The sequence below is a fragment of the Antechinus flavipes genome, chromosome 6 (genome assembly GCF_016432865.1).
Source record: "Antechinus flavipes isolate AdamAnt ecotype Samford, QLD, Australia chromosome 6, AdamAnt_v2, whole genome shotgun sequence".
NCBI lineage: Eukaryota > Metazoa > Chordata > Mammalia > Dasyuromorphia > Dasyuridae > Antechinus > Antechinus flavipes.
In genome coordinates this window covers 30,867,593-30,892,006 of record NC_067403.1, presented here as the reverse complement: position 1 = coordinate 30,892,006, position 24,414 = coordinate 30,867,593, and the positions used below count along the sequence as shown (strand labels likewise).

The following is a 24,414-nucleotide window of genomic DNA, read 5'->3' as shown; positions in this document are numbered from 1 at the left end:
CTTCTACTAAGTCCATGTATCCTTACTGTGTTTGAGCAAAGTAAAGATCCTTTTTTAAGTGTTTGACAATTCAAAAGTGCCTCATTACTCCATAAAATAAAACCTTGATGAAGAATATATTGATGGCAGAGCCATGTATCCAACACTGGTCTTTGAGTAGATTAGCTTTCCCAAGTTCAGAAGTCTTCAACAGATTAACTTTTGCCTCTTCTGCCAGGAAAGAATAACCTAAGAACTTCCCTTCTCTCTTAGACGACCACATTCTATTATTATTTCATCCACAGCCATCTCCATTCATCCTGATCTCTATCTGGTCACTGGTCCCAGATGGCTCTGGAGGGGAAAGTAAGGCAGGTGACCTTGCCCAGCTTTCCCTGACTTAAATCCAGGTCACTTGTATGTCATGGTATCACTTCCCTGATGTCATGGTCTTCTTTGAGAACAAAGGACAGACAACAATCATATTCTATATCATGGAAGTTTTTCTAGGATTTATTTTCAAGGGAAAACTTAGGTAATCCTATGCCTGTCTTTTCCAAAAGGTGTTACCAGAGAAACTTGGCATCTGTGTCTGGACAGACAGAATTACCCAGTCTTCCTCAAAATGCCTGAGATTTGAACCCGGTATACTCCCAAGAAGAAGAGCAGCCATGCTGGAGACACTAGGGGTCCACGCTGGCTAGAACCATATCCTACATCATCTAAGCAGGGAGCTTAGTCATGATTAGTGGTCATTGCCTGGCTGGATGAAGGTTATAGGGTCTGAGTAGTGAGTATGATAGAGAAGGGAAAGTTACAAACCAGATGGGGTAATGTGCAAGAGGAATAAACAGTAAAATAGACGGCCTGATTCCTGATACCTTTCTTACCCCTTCTTCATTCTGAAGGCCTTAAAGTCAGCCTCAGTTTCCCCACTTTTTACCTGCTAGGGTAGTCACAATGATCAAATGAGAGCATTAGGCAAGCCTTCTCCAGGAGTGTGACCCAACCAGTCCATTAGTCCAGAATAACCCAGTCCCTTCCCAGGCCAGACAAAGAAAGAGAGAAGAAAAGCCAATTTGTGTCTTGTTAGTCATAACTCCACGAGGCCTTTGATTCCTCTTGGTTTTTATGCTTTTTAAATTTTTTTCAAAAAATGCTTTTTGTTCATCAGCTTCAGAATTCTTAGTTACTGAATGGTTGTGTTTTGAAAGTGGGGCCGGGGAAGGCTATTCCTCAAAGGAATAATGGGAGTCCTGTTTTTCCCTCAATAAAAACTGGGATGGGAGATGAGGAATATAAGCCAAATTCATTCATAATTGTTCAGAATGATTATGAATACTGATTACCTCCCAGACATAGAGACTATAAGGAAAACGAACTGAAGAAAAACCTGTGTGGGGTGGGGAAGGTGCCATTTTAGCCGAAGGCATTGAGCCAGGCTTAGCTTTGGCTTTGCTGAGCTAAGTTTATGAGGCTCAGCTCAGGAATCGACTAAAATCGTGGTGTTAAAGGGCTTCTAGCACTAAAAATAGACACTGTCCCACACCATAACAGAAGACACAATAAGAGAAGACAACTTGTGGAATAATATGTCACCACATGATGATCAGAAATGCATCTAAAAGAAAAACTGTCCCAGACTGGCTGATACTTAAATTTTCTAAATCATTTATTAATTATAGTTCCAGAACCTAGTTCAGTTCCCCATTCTCTATGAGCCTGGAAAATTCAGCTACTTCATACCTCTTTAAAAAAAAAGAGTCATCAATAAACATATATTAGGTACCTACTATGTTCCAGACACTGTGCTAAGCACTGGGAATATAAATTGCTTATAATTTAATGGGGGAGAGGAGGAGTTGGTGGCATGTGGGACACAAAAGTAGTAGAAGTGGGGAGAAATGAAAAGCTGCTTGACTTGGGCATCAGGAGGGCGCCTCCAATCAGAAGGGTCCCAAGGCAGAGGGCATTGATGAGGGATGAGGACCTTGCAAAGCTGGCATGGTTTAACAGGGTGATAAGGTTCAATCGACCCTCTTTGCCTCTTCTGCTGCTGCCATCATAACCTGCTCCCTTTTCCCTTAGACCACCAGACTCTTTCTAGAGGCATAGTGGAGAAATCCAAAGGAGAGCAGCCAAGTGAGATAAGAAAGAAAAGTGGACTACAGTTGATGCTCATCTCCTATGCCCATCCCAAATTCATCTAGCTAGGTTTTCTGGAATGAGTTCATTTGCTTGGTCTCCAAAGCCAATTTCATTTCTAACCAGCCTTGCTTCTCCACCATATTGTTCAATCATGTCAATTGTGTCTGATTCTTTGGGACCCTGTTTGAAGGTTTCTCAGCAAAGATCTGGAGTGTTTTGCCATCTCCTTCTCTAGTTCATTTTTACAAATAAGGAACCTGAGGTAAACAGGGTTAAGTGACTTGCCTAGCATTACGGATCTGATGCTGGTTTTGAATTCAAAAAAGATGAGACTTTCTGACTCCAGTTCTGGTATCTTATCCACTGTATACCACCTAGCTGCCCCCTCCATCATGTTACTGAGTAATTATTTGGATAACTAAAAAGATAGCTCCCTTCCCTTTGATCACAGGGATGACAAGACACGGCATGTAATCAGCTTTGTTTAACACCTCTAAAATAGAATATAATTCCATTCCTAGAGCATACAAAGATAGTCCCTTTGTCTTGCCACTCTAGATAGATAATATAAATGTTATTTTCCTCATGTTTCAGATAAGGATGAGTGACTTTTTTGCCCCTTTTGTTGCTGCTATCATAACCAAAGGAGAGCCACCGAATGAGATATGAAAGAATAGCGGGCTATAATTCAAGCTCACCTCTATTCCCAATCCAAAATTCTCATTCCCAATCACAATTTGCCCAAATAGTCCAAAGTATTCAAATATAACTGGGGGTGGGGGAGTCCAAAGCCATAAATATTTTGAAACCAACCCAACCACTTAGGTAGTATGTATAAGAACTGGGATATATTATTTATGTCACTATTTTAACTTTTACAAAGGAATATTTACTTCAAAGATATAGCTAGAATAAAGTATAAACATTTCCCCTACTTCAATGGCGCAATCTCCCTTCGCTGCTTCAGTATTGGGCCAGAGGGAGGGAATAGACTCCAAATTTATTTCCATTCCTATGTGATATTAGTTTCGTCCAGTTGCCATCCAAAGGCAGCATCACTGATAGCTTCCATTCCACCTGAGTCTTGGACCCAAACTTCTCTGAGTTTCATGCTGGTTTAGTTGCAATACTTAGACTGGATTTTTGTATTCTCATATCTTCATTGCTCACACTCCTGGCTTAGTTTGGAGATTCCATTGCTTGCACCTAGAATAGAAAAGAATCAATAAAGGATAAGGACCCAAGCTCATTTCTCAGAGGCCATTCTAGCCCCTGGGGAAGAAGACCAAGAAGATCTCTTAGCCCTTCCCTTTATATCATGGTTCTCTCACTTAAGCTATGAACAAAGTGATCTCACACCTTCTGGGTAGGAATCCATTTGTATTATTGTTAAGAGGCATATACACATAGATGAGATATAGAAAGAAAGAAGGATAGCTAGATGATAGAAAAGAAGAAAGGAAAAAGGGAAGGAAGGAAGGAAGGAAGGAAGGAAGGAAGGAAGGAAGGAAGGAAGGAAGGAAGGAAGGAAGGAAGGAAGGAAGGAAGGAAGAAAGAAGGAAGGAAGGAAAGAAGGAAGGAAGGAAAGAAGGAAGGAAGGAAGGAAGGAAGGAAGGAAGGAAGAAAAGAAAGAAGGAAGGAAGAAGGAAGGAAGGAAGAAAAGAAAGAAGGAAGGAAGAAAAAGAGAAGAAGGAAAGAAAAAGGGAGGGAGGGAGAAGAAAGACTGGTAGATGGATAAAAAGACAGACAGGTATATACCTAGATAAATTCAATCTTAACTAGGACAGGGTGTCTGTAGCATTTTCTTTGGACACCAAAATTTAGAGGGAGCTCAAAGTACTACGCTTCTTTAGAACTTAGAGAAAGAATACTTAGATAAAACCAGTAAGATACTTTGTACCTCTGGTGAATTCCTCTCTATCTCAATTTTGTCTCCTTTCCCTTAGGTTGTAGCCTGCTGGTAGAAAAGGTATATCTCTTCCCTCCCCAATGAAGCATTGCCCCTTCTATTTACTCCCACAGGTGAATGTCTTTAAAAGTTTATTTGAGGAAAGATTTTCCCATCCTGGGTGTCAGACTTGCCGCTTATATCTCTGAAGGGAGAAAGATATATAAATAATACAACTATCAATTCCAGGATAAGAGATTTCATAGGCAGTTAGGCAGTGCAGTGGATGGAGTGCTGCTTTTGGAGTCAGGAATACTCATTGTCTTGAGTTCAAATTTGATCTCATACATTGAGTCACCCAACCCTCAGTTTCTTCCTCTGCAAATGAGCTGGAAGAGGAAATGGCAGACTACTCCAATATCTCTGCCAAGAAAACCCCAAATGGGTCACAAAGAGCCGAACACACCAGAAAAACGACTCAATAACAAAAATGCTTTCATCCATTTGGGTACTCCGATCCCAGCCCCACTTTAACAGTATTCACAAGTTGCTATGACATGAAGAAAAATAAAAGAAATCATCTAACGGACAACTCTAGTAACAAGCCTCTCTGAAGTTAGAAAGGCTGATTCTCAGGAGGCCAAACACAGGATCTGTGACCAGATTCAAGCCTTTCTAGCTGGCTCTGACCTTCCAACCATGGTCACCTCGATGGCACAAAGAAGCTTTAAGGGAGAGGTCAGTGAGAGGAGACCCTCAGCGGGCAGGTGGGTCCCCCAGATCCAGGAGGATGTGGCTCAGGGTTCAAGTAAGAACAGCCACCTCAAAGACCCCCATCACCTGCCAGGAGTGAAACCCTGACAAATATGCAGAGTGTTGTGTCTCACAGTAGGAATTACCAAAGAAGCTAAAAAGAGAATCCCGAGCTGCATAATCTCTAACCTCAGGGGACAACAAAACCCGAGAATTGCTGTGTCAATCTCATTTCCTAGTTAGGCTCATTATCATAAGTGCAGGCCTTTGGTTCTGAATGCCACACTTCAATAACATTTACCCATCAACAGCTTCTGAAATATTGAATTCTACAGCCGGGTTTGTTGTTCTTGGGTTTGGTTTTTTTTTTCTTTTTACTTTTGATCTTCCCTATTTTGCTCATTTTTCCATAAACATGAGCTACAGAGCCAAGTTTAAAATTAAATGGCTAAGGTTAAAACCTGAGGGCATCGAGGGGGGACCTAGCCCGGCAACTGAGGTCAAGAATTCTTCATCATCTCAGCGTTTACTAAACGCCCACATACCTGCAATGCTTAAGGGGAAAAAACTCTCCCTCTATTTCTGATACCACCAAATATAAGAACATTTGCTCATAATCTGGCATTTTGCTGCCAGCTTTTAAATGTTCCTCTGGCTTCTGAAAGGGAAAGTATACATCCTTGAGTCTCATCTGATCAAACATAAGGCTCTTTATAAATCCACAAGGCACTATATAAATGGGAGCTATATAAGAATCACAAATGGTTGGAGTTGAGAGAGACCTGGGAGATTATTTAACCTAGCTCCTTTATTTTATTCTATCTTTTATTTTTATCCTTCATTCTCAAAGGGGACCAATGATGTCACAAGGGCAATGACTTGACTTGTGCATAAATTGGATTTAAGGAGAGGGAAACTGAAGAAGGCCCAAAGATGAGAACAGCTTGCCAATAATCCCATAGCTGATATAGCTAAGTAGGATTTGGTCCAAGTCTTTTGATTCAACATGCTTTCAATGTTGCTATGTTTTTACTAAATGAAATATAAAGTTATACTTGAGATTTTTGTTAAAATAAACTTCAAATGGGGTGGATAGAGCACCAGCCCTGAAGTCAAGAAGAACTGAGTTTAAATCTGACCTCAGACACTTAACACTTTCTAACTGTGTGACCCTGGGCAAATCACTTAACACCAATTGCCTCAGCAATAATAATAATAATAAAATAAACTTCAAATGAGTAGAACCAAGAGCATAGGGTACAGAGCAACAACAAAATTATACCATGATCAATTCTGATGGATGCAATTCAACTGCGAGGTGATTCAGACCAGTTCCAATGGTCTCGTGAGAGAGAGAACCATCTACACCCAGAGAGACTACAGGGATTGTTGTGTGGGTCACAACAATGGGATTGGAATGGAGTCATCTGTACCCAGAGAGAGGTCTGTGGGGAAGGGTGGATAACAACATAGGATTTTCACCCTTTTTGTTGTTGTATACTTGCATTTTGTTTTCTTTCTCATTTTTTTATCCGTTTTGATCTGATTTTTCTTGTGCAGCATGATAAATGTCTATGAATGTGTTTTGAAAATAAAAAGCTTTAAAAAAAAAGAAAATAAAAAGCTTTACCCCCAAAATAAGTAAATAAATGACCTTCAGCCTTTAGTTTTGTTCTATACAAATTACCTTTGTAATAGAATGTAAGTCTTTGAAGGCAGAGATTATTGAATTTTTGGTTTTGTATCTCCAGAACCTGGCACATAGTAGTTTAATAATTAATCGATTAGTTAGCATGGCTGCCAAAAAAAATAATTTCATCCTAGGATGTATCAAATGAAATGTATCATCTGAGGAGAAATCAGAAATTGGTAGTCTCCACTGTACTGTGTACTGGCCAGACAATATTTTTGGTATTGTATTCAGTTTGGGGATCCACAATTGATAAACTAAAGCTTATCTGGTAAAACATCACCAGGATGAAAAAAAGGCTTAAGGTCATTCCACATGAGAATCATTACTGGGCATATTTCGACCAAAGAAAAGAAGTTGGGAGGGAGATAGTAATAGGATCTCTTAAGAGTAGTGGGTCCCTCTTATTGGAAGCCAACAAGCATTTGCTGGATGACATGACCACTTGTCAGATATATTTTAGAAGGGTTTATTGTTCTAAGATGAGTTGTATTAGGCATCCACTGAGGGCTCTTTAAACTCTAAAATATAAGGATTCTGAGTAATTCAAATGTTAAAAGGAGACATGATTTTCATTATGAGAATATCCCATGAGTTCTCTCTTCCATCAGAACATTTTCATGTATGATGGCTTCATGAATGACAGTTGTTAAAAAGGAAAAACTACTTTCAGAGTGGTACTTAGCACCACTTAACTAACTTTAGAAGTACCTCATTTAACCAACTTTGGCAACTGAACTGTTTTCTTAAATCAAAAATAGCAAAAAATTTGAGAGTGAGACAGGGATAAAAAGAGAGCTTGTTATAAACAAGTGACAGCACTATGTTTGGTGTCCTCTATTTACTGAAGCATTATTAGGGATAAGTGACATTTGCACACCACTTTCTGTGTACAAAGGGACATATGGCCATGCTCCCATTTGATCTTTTCCAATGCTACTGTGAGGTAGATAGTGCTAAGATCATCCCCATTTAATAGATGAGGAAACTACTACCAAGGGAAGTGATAGTAATTTACACAAGTTTGTATGTGTATTCATATATAAATAATACCTATGTATGTGTACATACACACACACACACACTTGATCACAATTTTTCTGACTCTAAGACCAATGTTCATTTGAGAAGTCAGTTGTTCTCTGGGTTTCTCATATTCATCAAATTGACAAAGTTGATCAAAAAAAAAGGAAAATGGCAAATGTTAAATAAATTTGGAGAAAACAGATATACTTATACACTATTGGTACTTTATTGATTCAGCCATTCTGAGAAGACATTTAGAACTATGCTGTAAAACTGTGCATCCAGGGATACCACAAATAGACTTGTGCTCAAAAAAAAAAATCAAACGAGGAAAAGGATCTGTATATTAAAAGATACATGTATTTATAGCAGCTTTTGTGATGGTGAAAAGCTAGAAACTAAAGTGATTCCCATCAATCAGAGGATGACTGAACAAAGTACAGCATGTGAAAGTAATAGGATACTATTGGGCTGAAATATATGGAAAAAGGGACAATTTCAGAGATGCTTGGGAATATTTGCTTGGATTGCTGCAGAGTGAAATGGACAGAACCAGGAAAACAATTTATTTTTATTTTCAGTTTATGGATTAAAACAAGCATTTCCATAATACAGCATAATTTTTAAAAATATGATTGTCCATGAAACTGCAAATCTATTGTGTACAACTTGCTATTCCTTTTAAATATATAATAAAGTTATTACATACATTTTCCTTTTTTCTCCCTCACTCCTAAGATGGCTACAAATAGATACAAATATGTGTGTGTATGTATATATACATATGTATATATATATACAATCATTCGATACATACTTCTATTTATCAATTCTTTCTTAAATGCAGATAGCTCCTTTCTTTGGATGTTTATAATAGTAGAAATGACTTATTCACTCAAAATTGTTTTTAAAATAATTTTGCTGTTACTGTATACAATATTTTCTTGGATACATTGTATACAATATTCACTTTGCCCTCCATTTTTTCATGCAAGTCTATGTTTTTCTAAGACCATCCTTTTCATCATTTCTTATTGCACAAGAGTTTTTCATTACAATCATATACCATATGTTCAATCATTCCCCACTTGACAGGCAACCTTGAAATTTCTAGTTCTTTGACAATAACAATAGCCAGTAATACCATTCCATAAGTGTTCATCTTTACAATGGGGTTGCTATTGTGTAAATCTGAAATATTTAAGAACTCTGATCAAGGTAATGATTAACAATGATCATTCAAGAGAACAATTATGAACCAAGCTATCCATCTTCTGGTAGAGAGGGCTAAAAGTAAACTGAGTCATATTTTTTGGACATGGCCAATGTGGACATTTGTTTAGTTTAACTAAATAAATTTGTTACAAGAGTTTTATTTTCCTTTTTGTTCTGTAAGAGTATATACAGTGAGTGGTAGAAAACAGATCTCTGTCCCTTAAAAAAGAATAAAGCTAATTTTTCTAAAGAAGGTTGTCTTTCTACTAGAAAAAAAGGATCACAGAGGAAGGAACTTCAGAAAGCATCTAGTCTAATATCCTCATTTTGCATATAAGGAAATTGAATTGTAGGAAAAGTTTATTATGCTACTACCTATCAGAGGTAGAATTTGTACTAAGGTCATCTGATTCAAGAGCTAATCTCTTGATTAGCTGGGGTAAAAACTGGTTTCCAAGTATTTCTCAGGTGAGAAGTTGCCTATGTTTATGATACCACCTTGCAAAAAGATGCTCAATAGAATCCAATTCTATTGGGCAATTGAACCCAATTCTAAAAGGCATCCCAGGACTAGTATAATTTGCAGCAAAGTCAGTCTAGGGAACCCAACTCAAACTTGCCTACAAAATGACATCGAATCCTCCCTCACCATTGAAGATAATCATATGGTGTTTGGTTTTTACCAAGACCCTTTCAACTCCAAAGGGTTACAAATATACAAATAAATGTAAATGAAAGCAAGAGGAAATACATGTAAACTCAATTTTATCTTATTCTTAGTTCTGATTTCTCTTCCCCAAACCTCTCTGTCTCCACTCATTGAGAAGGAAAACAAAACAAAACCCATTACAAACATGTACAGTGAAGCAAAACAAATTCCCACATTAGACATGTCATTTTGTATCAGTTCATAAGTCTTTCTAAGTTTTTATGAAACCATAGCATTCTTTCATCATTTCTTACAGCACAGCAGTTTTCTATCATACATATATGCCAGAACTTGTTTAGCCATTTCCCCATTAATGGACATCTCCTAAGTTTCCAATTCTTTGCCACCATAAAAAGAACTGCTATAAATATTTTTGTACATTTGGGTCCTTTTCCTCTCTCTTTCATTTCTTTGGGATATAGAATTAGCATCAGTATTGCTGGATCAAAAGACAGCCTGTAGAGGGCTGGAACTCTGAAAAGGTGTACTTGAATCAAGGACAGCATGGTGCTTATGGTGATGTAATGATTGCGTGTGCTCAGTGTGCTGAAGTGATGTAATCATACTGAGGTATTTAAGGGAGCCTCAGACACAGAAGATTCTCTCAGTCACAGGCACACAGAAGGCTTCAGGCTCCAGACTCCAGAGTCTAGACTCCATCTTTGACCAGCCACGTGTAGCTCTCCTGCCTCCTTCACTTCTCCATTAAGACCAAGAACTTGGATTGATCCCAAGGTCCTCCAGAGAGTTAGCCCAGACATTACATTTTACCTCTCTAAACGTGGGGCCCTAGAAACACAGGGCCTTGCAAAGCAGGACACAAAACAGATTGACTGATGTGGTCATAAGCTCAGTGGAGAAGTCCCTATGACCTGGAAATAGGATGAGTATAAAAATAGACAAGCAGGAAATTTTTGTAAGAGCTAAACTAGTCACTTTCATTTTTTAGCTGAAATGGGGCAAATACTAAGAAAAGAGGTTTCCCCACCCCAAGGGAAGTGTGTAGAATGCATAGTTAGGTCAATAAAGAAGTAAGGTTTGTTGGTAACTCAGAGGCAGATCACTGGGCTCACAAATATATTAGAGTGCACATCTCCTTGGTTCTCTAAGGAAGAAAAATTGGAGCCAGATATGTGGGAACTAGTGGGAGAGCAATTAATTGAATATTATGAAGCTATGCGTCTTGATTCAATTCCTGAGGAAACATTTCTTATGTACAGCATAATACAACTGGCTTTAAAGAATCCCACAAGTTCTTTAAAAAGGAAAAGTTTTAAAGAGAATAGCCAGACAAGGAAGTGTGAGGAGAAGAGCAGGAGGGGGATGGTACTGACAAAGTAGCTGAAAGGCATGGAGAGTTGGACAAGAAAGGAGTTAAGTACAGCACTGTTGAACTTAAGGAGGGTGGTGCTTCTCAGCAGGTACTCTTAGGGAATTCCCCATCTCCTGATCCTCCCCCCCTCAATTTCACCTTCATGGGTGGAGGGAGAAGGAGGATTAGGAGGGATAGTGACACCATTAGCACAATTCATGAAGCAGCTTTGTCCACCCCTTATGACACAATGACAAAAGGACATGATAGAATTGGTTTGAGAATAGAAGCATACCTTGTGATTGAAGAGTTTGACTCTTCAGGTCAAGAAAGAAGATACACTCCTTTTAATCTGGAAATTATCAAAGATCTGAAAAAAGCTTGCACTCTTTATGGGGCTACATTATCTTATATTAAGATGTTATTACAGAATTTGGTTTTTGAAGTTTTAACCCCTAGTGATTGGAAATCTATAGCAAGGGCATGCTTAGAACCTGGACAAAACTTATTGTGGCTTTCTGAATATAGTGAGCTCTGTAGGATACAAGCCCAATGAAATAGGCAACCTGGAGTTAATATACCAATCACCTCCTGCCAATTAACAGTTGTAGGTCATTATGCAGACACTTCAGCACAGATGAATTATCCCATAGCAGCATATGAGCAAATTGCTTCCATGAAAAAAAGCATGGGGCCTCCTCCCAGGAAGGCAAGATAGAGGGGAAGCCTTCACCAAAATAGTGCAAGGTCTAAACGAACCCTTTGCTGGCTTTGTGGGATGTCTGCAGACAGCTGTCATATGAACTATTGGTGAAAATGCAGCAACAGAAATTATGATAAGACAACTTTTTAGAGAAAATGCTAATGATTTTTGTAGAAGAACTATACTAGGATTACACAAAGATGCTCCTTTAGAAAACATCATAAGATGCTGTGCCACAGTGGGCACAAATACCTTTTATACCCAGGCTATGATGCTGAACATGGGTTCCCTTTTGGCAAGGGACTTCCAGAGAGACTCATCAGTGCTTTCAACGTGGTAAAGTAGGGCATCTGAAAGTTCAATGTTGGCATAGAGACAGAGTGAGAAAACAAGGTAGGAGAACAAAACCCAAAGCCCCATGTCCAAATTGCAACAGAGGCTTCCATTGGGCATCAGAATGTAGATTGACTCAGGGAAACGGGAAGCGGGGCTCAGCTCCAGGGTCCCAGGCAAAAAACACTTGGGGCATGATGGCAGTTGATGCTACACCCAAGGAGTCTTTAAAGGTCAGTACTCAGACATGATCAATCAGTCAAGAAGCAACCTGATGGGAGAAAGAGATTATATAATCAATCATCCAGGAAGCAACCTTATGGGAGAAAGGGATTACAGTTGGGGAGAATAGAGTTGTATGCAGCTGGGATTACTGAGATATCCCCTGGAGAGGTGAAATATGTCCCTGTCCGGCCTATGGATCCTTTGCCTCCAGGCACAGTAGGCTTGACCATTTCACCTCCTGAGAGTACTTACAAAACAGTGTCCATCCATACACTGATGTGGGAAACTGGGGAATGTGTAGTTAATATCCTAGTTACTAATACAAGTAAATAATGTGTGACTTATCACCCAGGAGAAATATAATGTCTGGGCTAGCTCTCTGGAGAACCTCAGGATCAGTCTGAGTCCTTGGTCTTTAGGTGGAGAAGTGAAGGAGGCAGGAGAGCTAGGATGTGGCCGGTCAAAGTTGGAGTGTGGAATCATGTCTGGGGCTTGACGCCTTCTCTGTGTCTGTGGCTTAGAGACTCTTCTGTGTCGGAGACTCCCTTAAATACCTCAGCACGATTACATCACTCCAGCACACTGAGCACACACAACCATTACATCACCATAAGCACCATGCTGTTGTTGATTCAAGTATACCTTTTCAGAGTCTAGGCCCTCTACAACAGCTTGCTTTGGGTATAGCTCCAAACTGTTCTCCAGAATGGTTAGATTAGTCCCCAACTCCACCAACAACAAGTTAATGTACTTGTTTCCCCTCGCTCCTTCTAATTTTTGTCATTTTTCTTTTTTCTTATCTTAGCCTATCTTATGGGTATGAGATATCTTAGGATTGTTTTAATTTGCATTTCCCTAATTAGTGATATAGCATATTTTTATATAGTTATTAATTTTAAAATGCTTGTAAGAGAATATTAAGCATAGTCTCAATTTAGCTAACTGCTCTGATCTAGCAACAGTCATATTGGCAGGAAATCCCACCCTCCATGCTTCCTCCATTTAAGAATTAATTCTTCTAATTTCTTAACAGTGCAACAGTGCCTGGTTCTCTTACACCAACCTTTGATCTTTAAGGGGACAGATCTATGTTTTATAAAAACTCTATAGAGCTGCATTTCCAATTCCTCTCTCCCTATGATCCTCTAGCCAATGGTCCTAGATCTGAGACCTATCATTTCAGGGCACTCAGAAAATTTCTTTCAAAACATCACCCTTCTCCACCTTAAAGTTGGTGATAATTAAGGACTGCTGTCAAATTGTATATCTGATTACCATCCTCCTTGAGGGAAGGAGAAAGCATTTCAAAATCCTCATAAATTATAGTTTTTAACTTATCTCACCACAATAAATACTGTCATCAAACACAACCCAATATCAACTAGAAGCCAGAAGAACACAGAGTTTGTTTAAAGGGAATGAAAGTATATCCTCACAGGGTCAAACGCTATGTGCTCCCCCAGAGAGTATTATACAAGCCCCTACCTACATTTCTAAATTTCCTAGACCCTGAGAGAACATAGAATTTCATTTGAAAAATTAAAAAATAACAATAAAAAAGTAAAAGGATCTAAATGCTATATTATTTCAATCAGTCAATAAACATTTATTAAATACCTACTACATACCAGGCACTGTGCTAAATACTGGAGAAATAAAAAGAAGCAAAAGATAGTTCCTACCCAAAAAGCTCCAAATTGTATAAGTAATATCATTAATATCTTAAAACAGTTATAGACATTTAGTGCTGGAAGAGACAATCTGGTTAAAAATCCCTTCATTTTACTGATGGAGGACCAGGAAGAGTAGCATTTAGAGTAGCAGAGGGGAACCAGACTTAGCTAGAATAGAGAAAGGAACACGAGTTCAAATTCTACCTTAGACTCTAGCTTCATGATCTGAAACAAGTCACTTGCTCTCTCAAAATAGGACAAATTGTCTACAAAATGGGGATAAACCCTAGCACTTTCTGCACAGGCTTTTTTTTTTTGTGTTGCTCACATGAAATCATGCATGTAACATACTTTATTAACCTCCAAACCATCTATAATTTGTCCTATTAGTGTTCACAGTAATAACCATAGTATCGGTCATAGTAGTATGCAACTGCTCATGACATACTTGCATAATATTATCTGGGGGGAAAGGAATACTTTATGAGGATGTCCTTTCAGTCTCTTTAATAGTTCAAATTTTTACATCATTTTAAATTGTTGAAGAAAAAACCGGCCTGTAATCTGAAGTCTGAAGCCAAATGTAGTTTTTAGTGACAATAGGGAATTTTCAGAGTCAGAGAATGATGGTGAGGAAATATAAAGATGTCAGCAGGCCTTTTCCTCCCAACGAGATTGGGCAAGTATCATTATTCTTATTTTGTAGATGAGCAAATTTCGAATAGTGAAGCATCTTGCCTACAGTCACATAGTTATTAAGTGATGGAAGTGGGTTTGCAACCCGAGTCAATGCCTTTTTCCTTTACGTGAATTCCAACACAAAGCTTTCCGGAGCTTTAAAGCTAGCATTTGGGTAGGTGTGTCTGTCAATAAACAAAGTCCAGATCAATTCACTTAAATTTCGCCGGCCTGGAGAGAAAGAAGAGCATTTAAGGGGAGGGAAATCAAAAGCCTTACAAAAAGCATCTGATACCCTGTAGGTTTTGACTAAGCATAAAAGTATAGCTTATCTTCTATTCCATTCCTTTCCCTGGTACTACTGGAAATATGTGTGACCTGGCTTAGGGAAGGTGCCAAGATAAAAACACTTTTGATGATGGGAAGGAGAAAAATTAGGCTTTCACTTGCAGAGACTTAAGTTCAAATTATTGTTTTCACATATCATACTATAAATATGACCCCCATTCCCTCAACATAAGACTCTAAAAGCTTCACTCAGGTTTAAGGGGCTCTTGGGGTCAACATTTATTCGAAACCACAGTTCAGGCACTCCCATTTGATGCTTTTATTAAAAAGGAATCCAACAAGTTGAGAGAGAAGGAGAGTCAGAACCAGAGACAGGGAGAGACAAAGAGAGAGGGAGTTACAATGATAGGTAGGTAGATAGAGAGATAGATAGACAGGCAGGTAAACAGACAGACTGATAGACAGACTGACATATAGATAAGAGATAGATATATAGATAATAGATAGATAGATAGATAGATAGATAGAATTTATTAAGCATTTACTAAGTGCCTGACACTGTGCTAAGTGATGGAAACACAGATAGGTACTAGCAGGAACTTACATTCTAATGGGAAAAAACAACACATGAAAAGAAGCTAGAAAACAAGGCATTTAATTAAGCAGAATAACATGGAGAAATCCCCTCTCCCCATCATGCACATAGGTTCACAATGCTACAAATTTCCAAGCTACTAATGAGAGAGGAAATGGCCACAGCCCAAACAACTCACACTTCTCAGATTCCCACCTACATCATCTTTCTGCCTCTGAAGTTGCCGCCTCCTATAATTGATATCATCTTTTAGGCTACGTTAGCCCAAGTTTGATACGTCAGAATTAAGTACAACCGGTATAAGCCTGTGCGAAGATTCTTTTAGGTGAATGGTCTGGGATACAATCATGAGTCTTTGCCACGAGCATCTGCTTAAAATGGAGGGATCTCTGGGAAACTTCAGGGGCTGCTCCTCCTGAGCTCCTCATACCCCACAAGACAAGCTGCGAGCCTCTTTGATGGGCACTACTGAATGGACCTCGGAAGGCTGCCATATTGCACTCAGTGAAAGCACCCGCAGATTTAAATACCATGGTCCCTATGTCAGATCAGAAAGAACTGACCTCCTAGTTTAAGGGGCAATAGTGCACAGGCTATGGATAGATGTCTTGTGGTCCAGAAAAATCAGAGACGATCATACAAGGAAGCAATATAAGCAATAGTGCAGGCAACAGCAGCAAGAGTGTGAGTACAGAATACAGTGGTGCAGTCGGTAAAGGAAGAAGTCCTTGAGAAAGTGGGAGTGGAAGAGGGACTCCATGTTAGTGACAGCCTTGCTGCTGCTAGAACCAAGGGACTACAAGTTTTTCTGACTGGTCACACCGACCATCCAGGTCACTGGGAACCTGGATCAGGGGATGGGTTGTAGTACAACCCAGGTGGGTAAACATGACCCAGCTGGTGTGAACTTGTGGGGGAGCTGCCCTCAGCTGAGTGACCTCTGGCCCAAACCCTTCAGAGAACAGCCATGCTGAAGGGAGGGCCTTCACAGACTATGGAGATGCTTCCTGATCTTCCCTTTAGGGATCTTCTCAGACCAAGTCTGCAGGCTGCTTTTATTGGGTGAGCTTTGGAAAGCTTTGCTTAATCAGTCTGATATAGGGATGGAATGTTTCCATTATCGGATATTTTTTAAAAAACACAGACACAGACCTCTTCAGATGCCAGTGATCCTCAACTCCATTCTCAAGTGCTTTTTCCTCTCAATCTAGAATCGGTGAAGTTTTTTTCAGTTTTTTTTTTGTTTGTTTGTTTTTTGTTTTTTGTCACTTTGGGAAGAAACCTTTCTGAGAGGCAATATGGGATAATGGAAAAATAGAAAGCTGTCCTCAGAATCAGGAAAATCAAGATCAAATCCCATTTCTGCCATATAATGATTGTGTGACCATGAGCCAGCCATCCTCATCCCTCTATGTAATGATTTAAGTCGGTAAGTTGTAGAAAAATTACAAATCTGAATTATTAGGAATCTTTCAAAAGATGTTACTTAACCTAATGAAAGCACAAATCCAAACCCTGCCTTCACTACCCCTCAAAAAACAAACAAACAAACAAAACAACAACAACCCTTTTGTGTAATACAGTGCTATATACACAAAAGGGAACTGTTCATATCACTGAGTGCGTGTGTCCAGAAAACACAAAATACATCACACACACTTGGACTCAGACAGTAGAAGATCTTGGCCACGCTGTCCCCCAGGTTACTGGTCAAACGTCTGAAGGCCTTCGATGGTAGCCCATCCATCTTTGCCTCTGTGCTTCTAATTGTTTGGGCCTAGCGTCTTCATTCCTCATCCCTAGAGGCTCTCAGCAGGCTTTAATTAATCAAGGCCTATAACATAAATTACTAAAGGCATAAAAATGGAGCTAGCACAGCCAGCCCTTGAAAATCTTAATAGTTTATCAGAGAAGAAGGAAGAAGATCTAAGTTCCAAGCCCAGATCGGTGGATTGTTACTTGTGTGACCTTGGACTAAATACTTGACCTCTCTCAGTTTCACTTTCATTGTCTTATCGAGATGCAATGATCGTTAAAATCCTTCAGTTCTAAATCCTATAACTCCATTATCCTGCCACCAATGGCCGCTAAATCTTCCAGAGAACTAAGCTTTAAGGTTTGGTACATCTCCATTGTCCTTCCAATCCTGCATTTTTAATATTACAAGTACATGATTCTACACATATAACTCTAAGCTCTTTGGAGGCAGTTCCTCCTAAGTCTTGAGTGATGGTTAACGTTGACTCCTGACTCTAGACACGCTTCACTTCACTGCCCCTTCCCTTCCCCCTCGTTTTCTCATCAGCCACAGCATATGGTCACTCCCCTTCTCAAACCTCATCTCCTTTCTAGTTCTGGATCCATAATCAAACCATCTGTCATTGCTCCACTGACCAGCTCTGCCATTTTCCTAAGTAAAATATCCCTCCATCAGTACCACTTCTCTGTAGGAGCTGCCGTCCATTAAAATGGAAGCTCCTTGAGAGCAGAGATCACCTTTGTCTTTGGGCCTGTTACTTCTAACACCTAGCATAGTGCTGCACGGGAAGTAAGCAGTTAATCAATTTTCCCCCAATTCATTCATCACAATATTTTGTGACGTGGTATGAGATGCTTTTGTCCCTATTAGTACAGAGCAAAACTTCTTAAAGTGAGAAACGACCCCATAAGCGATGATGTTACTGAATGTGGGAGTCATAAAACTATGATTTATTATCAGGAAATCTTTGATCTGTATTTTCTATACCTATATAATCAGGGTTGCATAAAAATTTCTTGGGCAAAAAGGGGTCATGAGGGGGAAAAGTTTAAAAAGCCCTTGGATAGGGGCAGCAGTAGATAGAGCCTGGCCCTGGTGTCAGGAGAACCTGAATTCAAATCTAGCCTCAGACACTTACTAGCTATGTGACCCTGGGCAAAAGGCACTTAACTCCAATTTTGAAAGAAGGAAAAAGAGAAGGAGGAGGAGGAGGGGGGGGAGAGGGGAAAGAGAAAGTGTGACTGAGGACAAAAGACATGTAAAAGGCTGTTATTGCCTTTGAAGGTAATTAAGAAACAAGAAAAGGGAAAAAAAAAAGCCCAGTGTGATACCATAAGACCTGAGTCTATAAAATCAGGTGGCAGCACCTGAGTATCAGCATATAAATCAGCCTCTGTGTGTTTGTGTGTGTGAGAGAGAGAGAGAGGCAGAGACAGACAGAGAGAGTGAGACAAAGAGAAACAGAGAGACAGACACACACACAGAGAGACAGAAACAAAGAGAAACAGGAGGAAGAAGAGGAGGAGGAGAAAGAGAAAAGGGAGGAAGAAGAGGAGGAAGAGAACAAGAAGAAGGAAGAGGAGGAAGAAGAGGAAGAGGAAGAGAAGAACAAGAAACATAAGGAGGATGAGAAGAAGGAGGAAGAGGAGGAGGAGGAGGAGAAGGAAGAGGAGGAGGAGGAAGAGGAGGAGGAGGAGGAGAAAAGGGAGAAAGAAGGAGAAGAAGGAGGAAGAGAAGAAGAAGAAGAAGAAGAAGAAAAGAAGAAGAAAAGAAGAAAAGAAGAAGAAGAAGAAGAAAAGAAAAGAAGAAGAAGAAGAGAAGAAGAAGAAAAGAAGAAGAAGAAGAAAAGAAGAAAAGAAGAAGAGAAGAAGAAGAAGAAAAGAGGAAGAAAAGAGGAAGAAAAGAAGAAGAAGAAGAAGAAGAAGAAGAAGAAGAAGAAGAAGAAGAAGAAGAAGAAGAAGAAGAAGAAAACAGCAGCAACATCTCTAATATGGAGGAAGGGATAATAAGGAACAGAGAGGCCCAGAGACATTTTCAAATCCCAATAGTAAACTATGAAAGAAATAAAGGTCTCATGAGTTCCTAGCTTGCTTGACTATCCTGCCTTTTTTATTATGTCATAGTAAAGAGAGAGAAGGAAGAGAATATTTCTTAGTCATTTCCTATCAAATTATTATACACATATCCCTGTTCTTGCTGCAATATCATCTCAACATTAAAATGTTGAAGCTAATCAGACATTTAATTTCAAAGTGGAAGGTCATTATCTTGTCACAAAATTTTATTCCAATTACTTTTTTCTATTATATGAAATGAATTAAAAGTAGCACAAAACACTGGGAGATCAAACAGTCAATCAGAAGCTCATTAAATATGATTGAAATTGGTGCAATAAAAAACATTCCCCATAGCTGTATTATTACTTAAAAGCTATATTCTAGATGACTCCAAGAATTGATATCTTCTTACCAATCAAAAATTACCTTATCTATAAAAAGCAACCAAGCTTTTAAAAGTTCTGGGTACTTTTTGACACAAGAGTAAATGACTAAAGACTTGGATAAGTCCCAGCCTTTCTAGGTCTTGGATTCAGTTTGTAAAATAAAGGGTAGGGTGGATTTATCTCTAAAGTCTCTTCTGACTCTAGATTCTATGATTCTATGAAAATGTACTGTTTGAAGAGCCTTGTAGAAGATGGGAATCAAGAAAGAAAGGGAAACCCAAGAGCCTAGAATCATAGTAACTTCCTGTCATGTATTTTCACAAGACAGGATACTGTTGAAGCCCATCAAGCCTCCTTAAATCCCATATACCTTCTTCAGATGGTTATCAAAGGGCCAGAAATGGAATCTAGGACACCTATAACGAGAAGAGGAAAAGAAAGATGAGTTGTTTATGAATCAAGAATGAGAGCCAAGAGATGAGACATTGGTACCCACAAGAGGAAAACTTTTAGTTGATGGGCAGCCTCTCCATAGAAGCTTAATGAGAAAGCTTAGATAAGAGTCAACCCCGTAATAAGACAAGGATGGACTGTGAGTTCAAACTCACAGTGGAGGGAGAATATGGACCAATGAAATCCATTCCACCAAAATATTCAAGTACCTATTTCATCACAATCTGATTATTGGAACTGTTATGGGTCCATTACTCAGAAAGCTCTAATCTGCCCTAGTAAGAACCAAGAGGCTATAATAGTCAGAACGAGAAAGGTGAATTCTGCTGGCTACCTCCTTTCTCTTTTCACAGGCCCTGAATAGGGAAGAGTGGATTTTTTAAGTTACAGTTTCCAAGAGGCAGGGCACCTCATTCAGATTTTGTGTTGAGTCAAGATTTCTAGCTTCCTCCTTTATTGAAGGTTAGAAGAAAAAAAGGTTTTCTAGGAAGAATTGTTTTGTTAATATGCAATACTGATTTGGTCAACTGCAACAGACAATATTCTAAGTATTATAAAGAGGGGAAGGGATAATGGGGCAAAGAAGGGAAGGGGGAGAAAAAAATAAGCAGAACACAAAATAAACAGTAATAGAAAATTATTTCTTAAGGAGAAGTATTGTAAACTACTCCCATAATTCCATTTTCTAAAGCTATGACTTATTGGTTGGGAGGAGGAACATTTCAAATGCAAAATATGGAACTGTTTTACAAAAGAGAAAAGGAAAGTGTGGGGATGTTTGTTATCATTTATTTTCTCTAGTATATCATTCAATTTCAGCTGTCTCACATCTCAGAAGTATCTCCACCATTTCTCACTTAGGTGCCTCAGAAACGTCTCTATGGCATCTCATTCTCTCCCTGTCTTTCACCAGCATTTCATTATTTCTTAACTGTCCCTCTAATGCCTGTCTCCATTTTTTCCTGGGGATCCACGTGTCCTCATTTAGCAGTTTTCTGAAGCCAGAGAGAAACGTTGCAAATAATGTTAAATATGATTAATATCTTGAATTCCTTGAAATATGACATGCATGAGTTACAATGAAACCTCTTTTATTTCTCCATGAAATGCTTTTGCATAATGAGAAAGAAAATGTCCTCTATGCCCTAATCAGGTCTGACAGTTCCTGGACTCCCAAATACTTTTATTTATGGCATTATTTATTTCATCTCTAATAAATGGAAAGGGGAAAAAAAAAACCAAGAGGCTGCAATCTGAGGAGAATGCAGAGGGAAAGGAAAGAGGGCAGAAAAATATAGGGGTGGGGGGAGAGGAAAGCATTTTTCAAAACACAGAGTCGGAAATAAGTTTGCATACCTGGAAGAGATTATTAGAGATCAGATTGTCAACTCAAAGGACAAGGAAATGAATCAATGACCCAAAGATTGACAGGAGAGTTCGACCAATCAGACTGCAGTTGAGTGATGGTGGTGGTGGTGGTGGGTCCTGACCTGAAATGATTCCAGACTTGGGAGGTGCCCACCAGCTCTTAACACAGTGCCTGGCACGTGAATCAATCAACAAATGTTTGTTAATTGGCTGACACAAAACTAGAAGGAAGCAAAGAAGCAACAAAGGGTAGGGGGGTGGGGAGAAAAGATAGCCCAGATATGAAACAGAACAGGGAGAACATAGTATAAGAATGGGCATTGAGTGGGTGGTGCAGCAAGTCTATATTACTTTTCAGACTACAAGACTGAAATGGCATAAGTGACTGAGAATAGGTTCTCAAACAGACACTTAGCTTAAGGCATATATTGGCAAAAGAGTAGAAGAAAATCAATGATTATGATCAGGATTTTCTTGGTTAATTTGGAGACAGAAGACCAAGACTGCTACTTGGGAGCTGTGTGACATCTGTCAAGTCTATTCCCCTCTGAGAGCTTCAGACAAATAGGGAGTCATGCAGATAAGGTTTCTGAGACTTCTTCCAGCTCTAAGTCCCATGAATTTATATCAGCTCACTGCCTTCATTTTTTTTCTTGGAAACCAGTCTGCTCAAGTCCATTTGTTCTAATGACCTGTCTGATTCCCAGCTACCTGCTCCATGCCCTTAGTTCCCTCCCTGCATCCCGCCGTTCAAACTACCCTGCCCCCACCGATAGGGAGCCCAGCCTTAACGCTCGGGGGAAAGGGCCCTTAGCTTGGCCCCAACCAAGCATCGCAGAGTTCCTCTGCCTGCCAAAGCCCAGCGGCTAGGCAGGAAAGCGTTTTCTTTTCTCTGACTCTTCCCTCCCCAAAGAGGCAGTCGGTGATGGAGGCTGTTAAGCGCCCATTACTTGTTTAAATGGCAAACTTGGGTTCGAAGCTCCCGGAGGAAAGGGCCAAGAGCTAAGGAGGGATACTTAGCACACGTCGCGTGCAAAGGGGGCCTGGAGGATCTTGGAGCTGAGGCAGGAAAGGGTCCTCAGAAATGGTCTAGTCTGACGCCCTCGTGTTACAGCTGAAGAAACTGAGACCCGGGAGGATTGAGTGATTTGGGATTTGCTTTCTGCCAGGGGACAGCACACCCAGAAATCGGAGCCCTGGCCCAGAAGCGCAGGCTGCTGGCTGCGGGGCGGGAGCCGGGAGCCTGGGAGTCGCAGTCCGGAGGAGCAGCCCATCGGGGGGCTGAACGAAGTGGGGAGAGGGCGGGGGGAGACGGAGCCGTGTCGGGAGAAGTCGAAGGGAGAGCCAGTCTTCCTAACAAGTGGCCCTGGCACCAGGCTGGCCCAGGCTCGGGCTGCTCGGCAAGTTCACAGGCGGAGGCTGAACACTTGCTATTGGTCAGGAGCACAAGGCCAAGAGGCGCCGGGGAGAGGAGGGTTCTCCCCGGGATCAGTGCTCCCCGCAGGTTCCCTTCGCCCCCCACCCCCACCCCGAGCGCCTTTCCGGGCGCCGGGGTCTGTGTCCGGAGCCTGGGGAGGGGGAGGGCGGCGGGGCGGATGGCCAGGCGCCCGCCGCCCGAAGGAAGTAGCGCGAGGGGCAGCAGCAAGTGCCCGGGCCGAGGGCTCGCTGGAGGGGCGCCCGGGGGCTCGGAGACGGGCCGGTGCGAGCCGCCGGGCAGGCTCACGTCGCCCGGCCGCACACCCACTCCACCTGTCTGCAGGGCGCCCCTCCAGCTACTCCCTCCCCTCCCCCTCGGGCAGCGCGTCCCCCCACCCCCCAGTGAGAGGCACAGACCTAGCAGGCAAGCCCTCTCCGCAGCTGTGATGCCAGGGCCCGCCTCCTTCCCCCATTATCATTAGCAGATATTACCCTAAACACTTGCTCTTTACCTCCCTTCTCCCTCCAGGCATTGGAGAGACCGCCTGTCAATCACGGCCCCGGCAGCAGCCCCCCGCACGGGGGCTCGGCAGTGCCAGCCTTAGCGACAAGCAGCAGCCCCAGCAGCATCGGCGGCGGCGGCGGCGGCGGCAGCAGCAGCCCCGCAGAAACACACACATACACACACACACACACGCGCGCGCACACACGCGCACACACACACACACACACACTCACAGGGAGAGCCTGAGAGCCCGGAGAGCAGGCGGGGGGAGGGGGTGTGCAGGGGGGAAAGCAGCCCCGAGGAGGAGGAGGAGGAGGAGGATGGAGGAGGAGATGCAGCCAGCAGAGGAGGGGCCCAGCCTCCCCAAAATCTACAAGCAGCGGAGCCCTTACAGCGTCCTCAAGACCTTCCCCAGTAAGAGGCCAGCCTTGACCAAGCGCTACGAGAGACCCACCATGGTGGAAATCCCTCCGGTCAGGGCAGCTGCAGGGGGGCAGCAGCCCCACTTTCAGCATCCTCCTGCCTCCATCAGCAGCAGCGAGCAGCATCCTCAGTACCAGGCGCAGAGCTCCTATCCGAACGGGCCGGGCCGGGCCGCCGTCGCCGCCTCCTCTTCCTCCCCCTCCTGCACCCCGCTCGTGTCCCAGGGCCACCTGAGGACTCCCGTTCCTCCGCCCACTGCCCTGGCTTCCTCCTCCGCGGCCGCCGCGGCCGCGGCCGCCGCCGGGGTCTCCAGGTACGGAGCCAGCCAGGCGGCGGCCGCGGGCAGCAGCAGCAGCAGCAGCAGCAGCACCAGCAGCAGCAGCGAAGGCAGCGGCAACGGCGCCGGCGGCAGCCTGGAGCTCAGCGCAGGTACCAACTCTTTGCTCTAACTTCGAGCTCTCACCCCCGCCCCGGGGCCGCAGTGGGGGACCCGGGGGGAGGGAGAAGCGGAGCGGTGGGGGGGGGGGGGAGACCCCTCCCCTCGGCCGGCGCGCTCTCCAACTTTGAGGTGCTGAACGGGAGAGGGGACCGACAAACTAGGCAGAAAGAGTTCGGAGCTCCTCCACTCGCTCCCGCCTCCCCCTCCCGCAGACCCCACCCGAAAGGGGCTCGGAAAAGTACTCGCGGCTGCTGACTCTAACTCCTCTGCGCCTCCCCTCCCGCCCACTCTCCGCACAGTGTTGCTCCTAACAGGTGGCTTTTTCCTTCCAAATCTGGTTCCTGGGAAAAAGAACTAGAGTGGCGGGTTTAGCAGGATCGCTCACGAGGTCCT

At 42.0% G+C, this 24,414-nt stretch overlaps 1 protein-coding gene and 1 long non-coding RNA gene across 2 annotated transcripts in view; one reads left to right on the top strand and one right to left on the bottom strand.

The window, feature by feature from the left end:
* Positions 1 to 1,627: 1,627 nt before the first annotated feature.
* Positions 1,628 to 23,712, bottom strand: LOC127540397 (uncharacterized). Its single transcript, XR_007948127.1, has 2 exons — positions 23,614 to 23,712; positions 1,628 to 3,333 (listed from the first exon to the last, which is right to left on the bottom strand). It is a non-coding gene; the product is annotated as an uncharacterized LOC127540397 (long non-coding RNA).
* BEND4 (BEN domain containing 4) overlaps positions 23,480 to 24,414 on the top strand; it is a 45,022-nt gene continuing 44,087 nt past the window's right edge. The window contains exon 1 of the mRNA XM_051965070.1: positions 23,480 to 24,011. Coding sequence (XP_051821030.1) covers positions 23,480 to 24,011 — 532 coding nt within the window. The remainder of the gene's footprint in view (positions 24,012 to 24,414) is intronic.